General features: G+C 37.4%; 1 protein-coding gene across 1 annotated transcript; it reads right to left on the bottom strand.

Annotated features, from left to right (window-relative positions):
- Nucleotides 1–1400: 1400 nt before the first annotated feature.
- Nucleotides 1401–7994, bottom strand: LOC139984427 (uncharacterized). Its single transcript, XM_071998339.1, has 8 exons — nucleotides 7651–7994; nucleotides 7294–7365; nucleotides 6182–6366; nucleotides 5415–5693; nucleotides 4226–4376; nucleotides 3544–3648; nucleotides 2588–3256; nucleotides 1401–1786 (listed from the first exon to the last, which is right to left on the bottom strand). The coding sequence occupies exons 1-5, from the start codon at nucleotides 7667–7669 to the stop codon at nucleotides 4275–4277; spliced, it is 657 nt and encodes a 218-aa protein (XP_071854440.1). The 5' UTR covers nucleotides 7670–7994; the 3' UTR covers nucleotides 1401–1786; nucleotides 2588–3256; nucleotides 3544–3648; nucleotides 4226–4274.
- Between the last annotated feature and the right edge of the window lie 7714 nt (nucleotides 7995–15708).

Here is a 15708-nt window from a genome sequence, read left to right as displayed (position 1 = left end):
ACCCTGTCAATCTTTCACTCCAAAAATCCGGCCCATTCATTCAAAATGGTTACCCACCCCTGCTATAGGCCTATATCTGAGGCCTTGGGGTCATTCCTTTACCGACTTGGTGCAATATAATGTGCCCATTTGGAAGTAAATTTATTCACAGATTGTTAGTTGTCATGGGTTCCAACAAATCAGGGGTATTTTATCCTGAAACATAGGCAAAATGGGGCTGGGGTTCCACTTCGCCACATCATTTGTCAACTTGCACTGTGTTCTAATGTTCATGTCAATTGGAATCATAATAAAAGAAATAATCCACCAAAAATTAAGGCCGCATGCAACTTTATTGCAGATTTCCTGAGTGACGAATTTTTCTTTTTCTGCCGAAATCACGCAACTACATGGCTGCTATCCAGCCTGGCAAGTGTCAACCGATGGTGGCGCTCCGCTTAGATAGTACTTACGGCCGGAATACTCGAACCGATTACGTCCCCCCACATTTAAAATCGGATTGATGCCCCTGCATCGAGCAACATCAGTGTCGAACAGCTCATTACAAGGTAGAGTGATGTATTGAAAGGCGCTGGGAAACGAGAGTGAATATCACCTTGAGGTTGGTCCAGATGTCACACAGGTTTTACATCCACCAATCCTAGAGATTTAAGGAGCACTCAGAAGAAGCCATTACCCCATGCCAACTATCGAAGACATTTTGCCGGAACTGGGCAATGCAAAGGTGTTCCGTGTCCTAGACACTAAAAATGGGTTCTGGCATGTGTAACTGGACGAAGAAAGCTCTTATCTGACCACATTTAACACTCCGTATGGCAGGTACCGTTGGTTGAAAATGCCATTTGGCATAGACTGCCCCTGAAGACTTCCAACGAAGCCAAGACCAAGCCATTGAAGGTCTACATAGAGTGCGGACCATATTTCATGATCTCTTGGTGTTCGGCGAAGGCAACACAATGCAAAAAGCCATTGTAGACCACGACACCAAACTGGTGAAACTGATGAAGAGGTGTCAAGAGACAAACCTCAAACTCAATCACAAAAAAAAAATAAAGCTGAGATTGACAAAGGTATCATTTATTGGTCACCTGATCACTGATAATGGACAGAAACCGGACCCAAATAAAGTGAGAACGAGAGTGATGCCCAATCCAGTAGATATAAGAGGAGTCCTGGTTCCTTGGGTTCGTAAATTACTTGAGCATATTCCTCTCAAGCTTGAGTGATGTCTGCAAAGCATTCAGAAAATTGGCCACGATGGATTCTGAGTGGTGCTGGCTTGACATGAGAGTGCAGTCCAAAAAGTGAAACAACGTCTCAGATCAGCCAGTACTGAGATATTCGACCAGTGGCATATGCAACTAGGGCTGTAACTGACATAAAAACAAGATATGCCCAAATTGAGTAAAAACTTCTAGCTGTAGTGTTTGGTATGGTGCGGTTCCACTAGTACATATACGGCAGAAAAGTGACAGTGTAAAGTGATCATAAACCACTGGAGATTATAGTTAAGAAGCCACTACACCGAGCTCCTAAGTAACTTTCACGAATGCACATGAGAATGCAAAAATATGATGTCGATGTAAATATAATCCAGGCAAAGGCATGCACCTTGCAGATGCATTGAGTCATGCATATTTACCAGAGACGAGTGCACAACAACAAGATCTGGAAACAGTCAACTCATATCTGTCTATATCAGAGCAAAGACTACAGGACATTCGAGAGCATACTCAAGTAGATGATTCCTTACAGGCAGTCACAACGCTAATAATAACTGACTGGCCTGAAAAAAAGAAGAGGTACTAGAAAAATGAACCGGGTCAGATAGAAAAAGTTGTCAGCTTATTTGAAAGAACACTACAAGGTTTACTAGGATTGAATGTATGACTATCCAATGCATGAACACTAAACCACATGATCATTACATGAAGCTCAAACTTTCCTGTCATACTATATGTACTGTGCAGATGGATGTTCATTGTAATCGTAGTGGTGCTAATTCCTGATAATAAATATTACCTGATGTAAGTTGTTTCAATCCAGTAAAAAAAAGGCATTTTTGTCTGGTAAGGTTGAGTTGCTGGTGATAAGTTAACCAGTGTGTATGAATTCAGCTGTTATTGAGCTTTTTTGGGTTCAAAATCAAATATTTTCAGTAGTTTACCATTCTGCAGTAAAATGTTCTTGACCAAATATTAACCTTAATAATTTTGTATGTGGTAGCTCCACCCCTAATATAAACCAACTAGCCTATGCAGTTTGAAAACTATAAGCTAACATTAGCAATTACATGTTTTTTGTTTCATTAAAGGTTGATTTTCTGGTGATAAGTTTTAAAAAAAAAATATTTTCAGTAGTTTACATTTCTTCTTTTAAAGGAGAAAGGATATAACCAGAAGAGTTGACTTTGAACATAAACCACCTCGAGCATGTAAAGAGTAATGCAGAGCAAATACTTTTCAGACTAAGTAACAAGACCTTGTCTGTCATGACTGTAACATTTAATATATAAAAACTTGGAAACAAAATCAAAATGGACAGGATTACTACTCATCTTAATCACTGTCATGATCTAAAAGTTTACCGTGTCGGACCTTGTCATACACGCTCTTTAAGGAGAACTGTCCAAGAACATCTCTCCCCTCGTTATACACAGATCTCACCTGTAAAAATGGAAAAAAGATTAATTGTTTAGTTGAACAGAAAAGAATCGTAGTTAGCATACCCAGCTGATGTATACTGGAGTTACAAGTTAAGGCAAATTCTCTGCAAATACATGCCCTGGATGGAGATCAACGATGGATATAGGTATATGTGGGGAGGGGTACCACATGCATTGGTTCATGTGTGAAAAGAGGTTATTCGTGGGAATAAATAAGTATGGGAAGTTATAGTGTGCTAAGTTGTCACATAGAGGGTGGACAGTGTGGTTTTTCACTCATATTATATTGTTAGTTACTGTATACCTACAAATTAAAAGGTAATTATTTCATGACCTATTAACTTGGTACTATAAGGGATTATTGATACTTTAGAGTATCATATCACCTACATGATATAAGAGTAAACACATATTTACATTCCATTTCAGCATGAACTTCTGCTTTTATTCTTCATATATTGATTAATGCTTACTATGTCTTTCATTGTTTTGCCCTTTTTTGGTGGCTTTCGCCTGTTTCATTTTGCCTTTAAGATTCTCCCGCAGGTAGTCCGTTACATCCCAAGAGCATATTCGCCCCTTTCGCTTTGGCTGAGAATATAAAGAGAAAGAGAACAAATATTGTTATGCTGCGAATGATAAGAAACAGGTTCTGAACATTTAGCATAGCACTGTCTTACATGGTTCCTCTCTTATTTCAAGATTTGGACCTTGATCTCAATAGCTAGGGTTCACCAGCCTACAATAGGCCACATACAAAGCAAGTATAAAAGTGTAACAAAATATCCCTTTTTGGTGAATTATATAACTTAAATCCTAAACTCTGTGAATTTCATCTAAATTTAAACCATGCGTGAAGTACAGTTAAGCTTTCTTACCAAATTGAGGTCCATGTGCTCCTCTTCCTCAATCACATGATCAGCACAAGAGGTGTTGGTGTTGTTGCTTCTGTTGGTGTTGATGCTGTTTTTATTTGATGTAGGCTAAAAATTCAAATTATTAAGATACAATCTTATTTCAAAAGGGAATGTGTACCACTTAATTATGAACACACAACCAAGTATAAGGTAAATTGATATTAGCCGTACTATATTATGGTGTTTACACTACTAGTATCATATTGGAAAGAAACTTTACTATAGTGAGGGAGAAGAACCTGAGAGGCGGGCAGACTATATGAAATATCACAATCACAACTGCCTAAAACCTTTGACCAATTAGGTATTATATTTAGAAACTGAGGTCAATCATCGGATCCTATAGGCCATAGTATATGTCTGCTAATGCTAATGTTTTATGATATGTATACAAGGCAAGTCAGATGAACATGTTTTGGTTATGTTATGGTAAGGAATAATAATAATACTTTATTACTTTAGGACCATGGAAATGAAGTGCAGTAGTTATATTTTGGGGGAACTTGTTCCCAAATACTACACGCAGCCAACTGGGCAGGCATTATGGCTCATAACAATTTACACAGCATGCGATAAGATATGAAAGTAATCCCAGTATGTAGTATGGCTTCATTCTGAGACAATCATGTCAGTATATCATTACCTGGCATATGGATTGTCGCACCAACATTGAAGCATCCACAGCAGCGTTGTCAGCCCTTAAGGGCATTGTAATAATGCTCCTGGGTGGCAACTGTGTGTGCCATTAAAGTGGCCACACCTCTCTTAGTCACTGGATTCAGTGTTTCGCAGGCCTGAAGAGTACACGAAACAAGGTTGAATTTGGTTGGTTTTCATTATATTGCTACTTAAAGGGCAGTGTTTGAAGTCCCAAACATACGTTTAGTCTATGAAGACAGTCTTTGTTATTCATTCACTACCTTGTCAGTAAATATGACTGCACCCAATGAGTTTCTCATGCACACATATATTCACTAATTGACGAGTAACTGGCTGAAGGAACATGATCCACAGGTTTGCTTCGGCTGTCATTCGTATTTAAATTTCCACCCAATTTACAGTAACCTCCTTTATAATTCATTGATTTTGAATGAGCAAGCAATATTGCACAGAACTATCGCGCACCTAATGTAGTAGACAAAGTGAGATCTCCGCACAATATCTGGTTTACAACCTCAGTATAGGTAAGCCTATACAGCAAGCTACGCACAGACAACGTTCGTCGATAGAAACAGATGCCAAATGGTAAGAGACGAAGGTGACCCATCCCATAAAGGAAACAAAGCTAGAGCAAAGAAGTCTGACGCTGGAAGTCACATTTGTGATTGTGTAGGTCCAAAATGAAGTTAATTTGTAACATACTCCCCATCTATGCCCACTCTTAAATCATCTGTGGCCCTTATTTAAAAAGGAAAGCTGTTGGGTTTTTTGACATCGTCTAATCCATTAAAATTTATCTTACATAAAATATTCCAACTTGTACCTATCCATTAAATTCTAGTACAATTTTGACACTATCTAAGCGGAGCGCCACCATTGGCGCGCGGAAATGGCATTTCCCATGCCCAGCAAGATTAATTTAAGCACTCTTTGATTTGAATATGATACTGTATTTATACAGTACATGGAAATTCTTTGTTGCTTGCAGCTATGCATTTTAAATACCTGGCTTACATTAACTGTTCTTTGTGAGTCCGTTTTATAACAATTGATGCAATACCAAACAGACTCTGAAAAATAAACTTAATGACCATGGATGACCGAATACAATATTTCTACCCTAAACTACAACTTTTTGTTATTTGAATATATTGAATATATTTATAACATACCTTTGTCGCAGCTGTGTACCGTATGTGGGTGGGGTTCAGATTACCAGCGAACCCATGGCTCTTCCACAGCCTAAAAATGGTTTGGGCGGCCACTCTGGTGACCTTTCCCCCCTTGTTTTCTAAAAAAAAGGGGGACTCATCTTGAAGTACCAACGTTGAAGTCACACTAGCAGTCTGCACCCTGCCATAGTCTGCATAGACCCTGGCCAGACTGTAAACCTCGTCATTAAAGACCAGCCTTGGTGGCCCATGACTGGTTGCTGTCTTATGATCATCAACCTGTAAATTTGTCAACATTGTCAACACAAGTATGAGATAAATATGCATGAAAATCAATTTTCTGTGACTGTAGCTATTAATACCAGTTTACATGTATTAGTTTTACTAGCCTTGCCTAGTACAAAATTAATGTATGACTGATATGCCCTAATCTATTTTTAGCAATGGCTCATAACTAAACCTGCATTTCTTCTGATTGGTTGAATTTAAACTAGTGGGTTTTGGGGAATTGTATGCGATTAATTTTAAAAGTGAAATTTGTCGTGGACACTTTTCTCACTATCTGTAAATATCCTTAATTACTTGCCAATTAACGTTGTTGGCAGGGTAAAGCTTGGCTAATATCTTAGTTTGCTGTTTTGTGATTGATATATGTAAAAATCTCGATGAACATGTTAATTAAAGAGGTAGAAAACGGCGATAAAACGCAAAATGCTGCTTTAAGCTGTTTGCAACATAATTTAAACAAAATAAAGTTAAATGCATACATTTGCCACCCAGTAGTCAGAGCCATCATCCTTGGTCAGTTTGGTGGCCTTTCTGAACTGCTGGAGAGTGAATCCTGTGATGACTCCACTCCTTGGAGCCCCAGCAACAAGCAGTCCTGTCAAAATATAATTTCTTAGACAGAGAAGGTTATTCCAGCTGACCTTCTCGCCTTTTGAGAGTCGAGCTAAAAACATGAAAGAGGATGTTATTGTCAGAAAATTCACCAAAATCACTTTGCATCTAAAATTGCTCAACTGCCTTCAAATTCTTGTGCACCACATAATGATCACATTCTAATATGTGTCATAATCCATGACAAATGATTGATAGATATGACAGTGACATAAATGAAATTATTTATGTCCAAAAATCCTGTTTTTCACAGGATTAATGCATGATCAGGATTAATGCAAGGGATGCACGAGGGCACAGCCCGAGTGCATCCAGTGATAGCCTTAACCCCTGGAGTGCATGAATCATGTGATAAATGCATGCTAGACTGTTGATTAACCCTGTTCAATCATACAATATATTTTTGTGGAACAACACCACCACAAGAAACTATCAAACTATTTTTGGTTGGCAACAATTTGTCAATGTGCTGGCCCAGAAAATATATTAATGCTAACAACCAGCCAAATAATGTACATGTGCATTGAAGTAACACAGAACTTTTGTTAAGTCAAAGGCAGTCCTTTTTCCCAGTACATGAAAATTACACACTACAAAAGTCCTGGGTTGAATTGAAATATTTCACCACTTTCACTCAGAAAACATGGTAGGCCTATTGCAGAAATACCAAATTTCAAAGGGCAACCATGATAAACTGTTTTAATCATTCATAGTACAATGCAATAAACATACAAGGCCTATAGGAATAAAATAGCAATACTGATTAAAAGAAATATCAAAATGGAAGCCAACAAGGCCAAAGCTAATTGTTATAGGCCTCAATAAACGAAGCCCAATCACTACTATTCACCAATAATAGAGATTCATTTACTACCCAGCATATAAACCAAGTAAGGTATCAATATAAAATGTGATTCTCGAGATACTTGCATCAGTTTTAGCTGACTCCTATAAATTACTTCAAGATGATGCAACTTACTTATGTGTGGTTTTGTCTCCTTCTTCAGCATCATGCAGAATTGTTGAGTATCTGTGGCATCAATCATTTTGTCTGTGTTTAGAAAAAGAAAGTATGTAAGAGCTATTTGGCACTGAATGAAATGAAGGTAGACCAGTATAAACGTAATACTTGCTTGAAGTACTGATCGTTATTCTGCATGAAATTGGTAGTTAGTGTTAACATTTTTATTGTTTACCAATAAATTCATCATAATTCAATTAATAAGGGATGATTTTGCATATGATCAAAACCATATATACATATAGATATATTGATTCCATCATTAGACATACTCACACAAATGCAGGGTTTATTATGCTTGAACAAAGTTCTCACCTCTAATCTGGGATTTCATCTGCCTCTCCCTCTTCTTTGCAAGGGGCCTGAGCCCCTTGATTAAGGCTGATGCTACCCTTTCAGTTTTTGCCAATTTTGGCTGGGTGATCCCTACAAGGGTTCCTCCTCTTCTATCATCATGTACGTACCTAGCTTCTTAACAGATTCTAGGTACTTCATGATGGTCTTTGGCGCTTTTGTTTTCTGCATAGTGGTCATGATACTGAAAAGTAAAACAATATGTGAGGAATTACAATCATGCAGTTTCAGAAAGCATTAATGAGAGTAATCATATTCAAATTGTTTTCATCTACCTACCTTTACCCCTCCCTCACACCCATACTCATCATTCCCCTATAGCCACCTTTCATCTCTCCCTGACCCCTTCCCAAACAATTAATAGGGGGAACTGGTGATACTTACACGCCAATAGTTAAAAATGTCATGTTGTACTCCAAAGGTTACCATCTGCAGTTGACCATTTGTTAAATATCTAAGCAATTAGCAATACCTCCAGGCCAACCAAACTTAGCTGGACTTGAGTTACTGCTACTGAAGTTTAGCATTGTATTTATATATTTCCAAAATATTGGATTGCGAAAATGTAATTGTCTATATACAATGATCTCACAGATAAAAATAATGATGCATGAGGAACAACAACAAATATAGCAGCAAGATCATCCCCATAGCCCTTCATCACACCAAAACCAATCATTCCCCTACAGACAACTTTTCCTACTCCTGCCCCCTCATATACTATACGAAAATGATAATAGATGGCTTAAAGACGGCTTCATTGATACTTCTATGAACAAGACTTTTAAAATATAGTTTTATCCCAATACCACCAGCAGTAGTTTGTAAAGTTGTCCATACTTACCATTTATTCACATTTAATCACACAACTGTAAGCAATACCTTCAGGCAAGCAAAGTTTGGTTTGAGCCAAAAAAAATCAGCTGGACTCTTTGACTTGTAATTGGATAGTCTTGCTTGGGATTTGACTTGGACTAGGCTTGGTGGACTCAGCCACATGCCTTGCTATCAGTTACTTCGATCATAAATACTGTATTGAAAGTAAAGTATGTGAACATTGAAATGGTAAATTAGAATTTCTCCAAAAATTGCTTGCTTGCATGGAGGCAATGGTACTGAATTGTTTTGATAGCGCTTAGGTATTTGCAATATATTTGATTGCCACTATGTAATTGATGAACCACAGCATTTAAAAGGTACTCCTCCAAACAAACCAATGGCAGCTAAAAAGGAAAGAACAGAGAATTTACAAAACTTACAGATAAAAACAACAACAACAGCAAGAGCAATTGCAACAACATTAGAAAAAAACAGCAAGCTTTTAATAGCAACATATAAATGAACCAATTATAAATGGATATATATATATATATATATATTATGTGCAATGCTGTGTATCCTGCGGAGCAACTTGGCATGGTAGGCTGTATACGTACATTTTAGGTGTGTACGTAATAGGCAATCACCTGTTCGTGTACATGTGAGAGTGTATTTGTTGCGGTAATGGGAGTGCTAACTTTGAGTTGCTCCTATTGCCTGTTTGCCCACATTACGTCATTCACAAAATTGATGGGTTTGAAGAAACAGTGCTTTTGGTGAGAAAGTGGTCAATTTGAAGCCAGATTTCTTCAACAAGAAAATGTCGAATTGAGACAATTTTCACATGATTAGAAAAAGAACAATAAGAACTATGAAAACAATTTATCCAAATCTTCCACCAACAGCAATTCCTTTAAGTAGTTGCAAGAACTATTAAGTAATTTTTTGGTATCTCTTGGTTGGACAGGCATCCAGCAAAGGGATTTCAAGGTGCCACTGTTGTGGCAAACTTCAGAAACTTTCATAAGTCTGCTACCTACCCATGGAACACATCAGTAAGACCCACAGTAGCTTTCACCCATGAAAGTATTATTCTAGCTGATTTAATTCACCAATTATTGAATGGACCAATTTGATCATGCTGCAAGTCCCACGGTACATAGGAGAAATGTATATTGCCAGAAGGCTTGGTATGTATTTAAACTGTGAACAGGACATTACTCTGCTTTGTCAATTCTAAATATCCTATAGCTCCCCGTGGCACATTGATTATCCAATCCTTGGCTTTCACAATTGCAGACTGACATGAGAATCCACTCACTTTCTCAGCCTACAACTGTTCGTAAACAACTCCTTCACTCCCCTGCCATCTGTGAAATTTTCTTCATATGCAAGAAGTGGTTATACACAGTTTTCTTGGCAGATGTACCCCCACCAGCAATCAGGAGTAGATGCTGGCCAACCCTGTCAAATACAGAGTAACCTGTAGAAAATAAATCAATATGTACGAGTTATGCCAAAATCATGCAGAGAAAATGTAGTCAAAGATTTCAAAGTAAAAATTGTAATCTTGTAATAAACCTGAATGGCAGCAAACATCATCTTTGTAGGTTACATTTAATGTCAACCTTGTATTGCACGGACTATGCTCTACAAGTAAAATACTTAAACATTAATGCTTAGGGCAAAACTAAATTACCTACATATGTCATGCTTAATATTTACTTGTTCACAGAAGAAAGAAACTTTTCATACCAATGTCCTTCAGTAGATCATAAACTTGGTAGTGTACTTCTCAGGTGAATCAGACAATTACAAAATAATATAGATCAAAGTTACACTGAATTAACAACGGCAATTTATGTAGCACAATTGATCAATTTAATTTTTGGTTTGCCATGCAGTCGTGTAATGGCCATGCCAATATTTAAACGGGTAGTCACAGTGAGAAAATTCAGTATAAAACGACAGCAAGTAAAATATCATGGTCCAAATTTGTCCAGTTAATGGTAAAATCAATAAGCCATACATTCTAGTCATAATTCATTCTATGGATACTTTATAACATACTTTCATCAATTGACATCAATTTTATCCTTGTTTCCATTAAAATACGAAAAAACATTGGACTTCCTCTCTGTGAAAATATAAGTAAATTAAGAAATGATTACTATCTGAGACACTTATATCATGCTGTGTTCAATATATTATTTTGCTAAAAAGAAATTCTTCCCGAATTTAACAAAAGCACTTGTAGGAAAATATATGACACAAAAATAGTATTTGTGTTACCAAGACAGCAAAGCCATGTTCTCTTTAGTTGGTGTGTCGACCCTCATATATGGCCTCAACCGCCCCTCCCTGCCATGTGATCACTTCACTTAATTACCATTTCACCAACCAAACAGGAATGAAGGGTTACTGTAACTAATTCACCTGCCATTTAATGTTCTATAAAGACATTTGCACATATCTCAGTATGAGATATGCTAAATTATGGTAGCTAAAACGTGTTTTACATATGTTTGTATTGTTCCATCTTTTCCGCTTAAACACACTTAAACAAAGAAAGTAAACTTTCCAAAATGGACAGGGTAATGCCCGTGCTGTTGTGAAAATTTCATTATTTAAATTTTCCAAATTTTAGATCACATGTTATATAAGCAGATACAAAAGCAGTAAAGATCATTCTGATGCTAGTGGTAGCATGTTCATGCAAATGAGATGCCATACTGTATGGGAAATTGAAAGTGTGAATTAATCGATAAAACAACAAATACGTTCACAAATTTAGGTTTCCCTGTACCTTACAACTTCACTGATTTTGTATGACACTAATATTGAGAAATTGAGGAATTTTCATTTTGGCCTTGAATTTAAAATGGTCTCATAACTATATCTGATACCTTTAACTTATGTACGGCTACCAGATGGTTATCAAGCCGGATCACCATCTTGGCATGGCATCCCAGCACAATACAATCTCGAGGTCTTCGCTTGTATTGCGGCTCTTTGGAACGCCTGATAAGATCACTACATAGGATAATAAAATTAAGGTAGTTGTGAATGAATTGTTATGATAATTTAATGGAATATCAGCAAATCATGCATCGATTGCATTTGAGAAAGTCTGATCTAGCCACTGAATGCATCATTAGATCTAACATTAGACCTAGTATAGATGTGAATGGTTATTTTTAAATAAGTTTGTAGTATCAAAATCAAAACATGTCCTTCATCAATGTTTAGACCATGAGGTTGAATGCATACTAGTCAAACAGATGCTGTCACTCAAGTTGGGTCATGAATGTGCATGAGTTCCCTTAAACTGACAAATATATCTCATATCAGAATTCTATTTCTATCAGATTTCTTGAATACTTTAAGCAAGCATATACTGTACTTACATTTGTCTTGACTGGTACAATAATAAATGGTAAAATAATATGATTGGAAATGTGTAATGCGCAGCCGCAGAACGCATATTACGTATGCTCAATTATCATGGATGCATAGCAATAGGGTGACAGTACTATGCTTTGCACAGCCACTACTGTTTGATATTACTACACCTAAGTTCAGACCATTGGACTGTCAGGACCTGACAATGGACGACCGGGACTTAAAAATGGAAAATTGATATTTTTAGATACCCCAGCACCTCCTCGACAAATTGGCGTTTTTTTCGTGACAATTGGAGGGGGTGAATGTTGGGGGTGGGGACCCCCTCCCCCCGTGCAAAACTTGGCTGGCTTCTTCAAACTGTTTTTACCGCTCCTTTACATCCTATTGATGACGTCATACAAATTTCAGCTCATTTGCATATTCGGTTTATTGATGAAAATTCATTAACCTATTTTCTGACACTAAAGTACTCTATATATTTGGAAACACAGACTTTTATACTTTTGAGCGTTACCATGGTTACTAAGGTAGTCCGATTACGGCCATCTTTGCAGGGTTCTCCCGCTTTCCAAAATAGAATGAAACTCCTAGGGGTGTCACATTTCCAGGTGGTAGGGGGGTCATTTTGAACAAAAATGCGAAACATCCAGCATAAAGCCTCAGAAGCCTGAGCAATGGAACGCCGGGAAGGCATAAAAAGGCCCAACCACTCCCCACACCTCCGAACCGCCAAAATAATCTCAGATTCATAATCAGCAACCCAATGAGTACCACATGAGGTGTGATTTGTTTGTTTTTTTAAACACCCCCCATTCGGGCCCCCCCAATGGTTTTTCACCCCACACAACATCCAATTCCAAAGTAGACTTCAAATTTGTAATCAGCGTGTCACGAAATACCAGAAGAGGATACACATCGCCTTTGCGACAAGTTTTTTCACCTGAAAAATCCATAAGGGGTATCCCTTGCAGTTTTGGCCAAAATTTAACCAAAATCGATTTCGCCCAAATGACGTAACAGGGGGTAATCGATGCTCAGGAGCCCAAATCTACAACTCCCGGGTCCATATCTGCTTCTGTTCGGGAGATACGTGGTCCCAGAGTACAAGATAGAAATCCGTGTTCTTTATAAGTGCAAAATTTGGAAAACAGCCTCTTTTCAGCCCCCTCTCTTGTCCTATCTGAAAAACCCCTTAACCCTTTAAATTAGACGTGGAGTAGAAGACACCCTGGTCTTTGTTATACATCAATTTCGTGTTATTTTCTGACCAGGAAAGGTTCTTTGCCTATATGATTTATATTTGCGCCAAAAATATGTTTTTGTCTTGAAAAGTTAAAAAAGTACCTATTTTTGGAACCCCTTCCTTTCCACTGAGGGTATGTGTCAGGACTGAATTTTTGTTATGTGGGAGACGAGAGTTGTAGCTCATTGTAGACAACTCATACGGTAGCATTAATTATCGGGAAGGGGTATAGTCTATATGTTTTGGAGGCCCCCTCAAAATAGTTGTTTTTCACCGGTAGTAGCTACCCTATACAAGGACGCCTGGGCTGACGTCAGGATCGGATCCCGACGTCGAGATTTTATCCAGATCTAGTGCAAAGCACCTTATATAGCGATTCGGTGTTATACTTGTTGCATATGGTGTGAAAAAAATAAGCAAGACGAAAGGAAATGTGATATTGACACCATTGCTACATTTAGCACCGAGCACTACCTGAACTTACAATAACTCCCTCTCGAAGTAATGACAACATACCGCTGATTTCATTTCTGATGTAGAAGGCTTGTCTACGTTGTCATCCTCACCATCATCTTCCTCTTCCTCCCCCTCCTCATCATCACCACTGCTTTTTTCCTCAATATCAAAAATGGTGTCATCCTCATCTCCTCATCAATATCTTCATTGTCAGTCTCCGCTGTTGGACTCATTGCAGGCTAAAATAGATTCAATAATGTGTCATAATTATATAATATTTGCTAAAATATTACTGCATGCAAACAAGCAAATAAGAACACTAACCATGCACTGTAGAGTGTACCATATTGAATGGAATTAATTAAAAATGTTGTAACTATCAATTTTGGTAGGTTTCAGTGCTTTGCTATAATTTCCTACATATTTGTCATTTCATTAAGTCTCCAATGAATATCATGGGGAAAGGTGGTGATATTTGGAACATTAATAAAGAAAGGGTACATGATCCCTTAAGTATGATATTATTTTCATAATACCACATATCTTTTTCATATCTTTGAAACATGGTGACTTCTCAAAATAATGACCAGAATATTGTGCTTTCACACATATTTTCCAAATATATGGTACAGTACACAGTACACTGTTAAATAAATAATTCAAATCACATGTCCATCACACATATTCATCCTTGATCGATACAATTCCCACACATCTCATCAAAATAAAAGCCTCCCACATTTACCCCACAGAGTGCAGATCAACACAGGTGACAATTATCTGTATACAAGTCATTTCAAATGTCAATCCAATGCCGTGCATGTAGTTTGTATGCTCATTAGTGATCCGTGCTCAGTTTGTCAGTAGTACTACTGGTTTCGAATTTTTCAGTCAACAATCTATCATTGGTCATTGTGCAGTAGGTGACCCCACTTGATGATAACGCACATTGCCAGCCAGTAACAATTATTGTACTTGTACTTAAACAAAAATCATAAAACATACAACTTAAAATAACAGCTGTCAAGGTTGCAACTTTTAAATTAGCTCCCATTTTTCCATTCATAGGCTAGAGTTTAAATTTTAAGACCAAAGTCCTGTTCAGAAACATGCGCTACATAAGCAGGATTACTAATTGGTAGGCATTCTACAGCACTTACTTTATAACTTTGCTTTACCTCATTGGGAATATCTTCTTAATCTTCATATTGTTCTCCTCTCAATATTGCATAAAGGACCTAAGGATGAAAGGAGAAGAATGTGATACATGTACTGACCAATGTCACTCAATTAGAAGTACTCCCTGAGGTATAATTTGAAGCTAAAGTGACTATGTACAGATAATGTAGGTAATACTGTATTAATACTGACTGTTCCTCACATAGTGAGATTACAAATAATATATGAGTTGCCAACTATCAGATTCCAAAGTACTGTATGCATTAATTAATAATGATGACAAGGAACAATTAGGAAAAATTGATGGGAAATTACACGGTAAAAAAATTACCAAAATGTCTTACTTTATGAAGTAAATAGCTTTCAGTAATGAATTGATGTGGGTGTCACATGAATGGTATGACCCAATGTTGTAGCCTTATAGTGATTATGATCACACACAATAACCTATGAATAGCTCACTACATATGATCCAGGATATATTCCATTGTTGGTAAAAGAAATTAGACTTAACAAAGAAAAAAAGGAAAGGATTTTGCTGTGCTCAGTGGGAGAACTACATGATGCAATCAGTTTGTGTCTATGTATGTAATTTACTTCAATTTTTTACAAATATACAACATATACTGTATTTACTGTAGATCCCTCCCTTTTATTATTATGTTATGACCCTGTTCCCAAAATTACACTTGCCCCATAGTTGCCCCAATACTGAGGCTGGTGTCACCACTGGATGTACTACTGGCATGTTTCTGAAGAATATGCCATCCCTTCCATCCAAGATTCTTGCAGGGCCTTTGGAGAGGTACAGGGCCTAGCTAGGTTGACCTTTATTTGCGCTAAAAAAAAAGCTGACCAGTACTGCTATTTCTCCAATGCTTAAATGCATGGTCCAAAAATGAAGAGTGCAGTTCTGT

The sequence above is a fragment of the Apostichopus japonicus genome, chromosome 17, assembly GCF_037975245.1.
Source record: "Apostichopus japonicus isolate 1M-3 chromosome 17, ASM3797524v1, whole genome shotgun sequence".
NCBI lineage: Eukaryota > Metazoa > Echinodermata > Holothuroidea > Aspidochirotida > Stichopodidae > Apostichopus > Apostichopus japonicus.
The sequence above is the reverse complement of the archived record's forward strand: the minus strand, read 5'-3'. Positions and strand labels throughout refer to the sequence as shown.

Excerpts from the sequence above, each read along its gene's own strand:
- LOC139984427 (XM_071998339.1), bottom strand. Across the intron at positions 6,367-7,293 it reads GGAGACAAAACCACACATAA|CTCGACTCTCAAAAGGCGAG; the intron begins GTAAGTTGCATC and ends TCATGTTTTTAG. Across the intron at positions 5,694-6,181 it reads CTGACTACTGGGTGGCAAAT|GTTGATGATCATAAGACAGC; the intron begins GTATGCATTTAA and ends ACAAATTTACAG.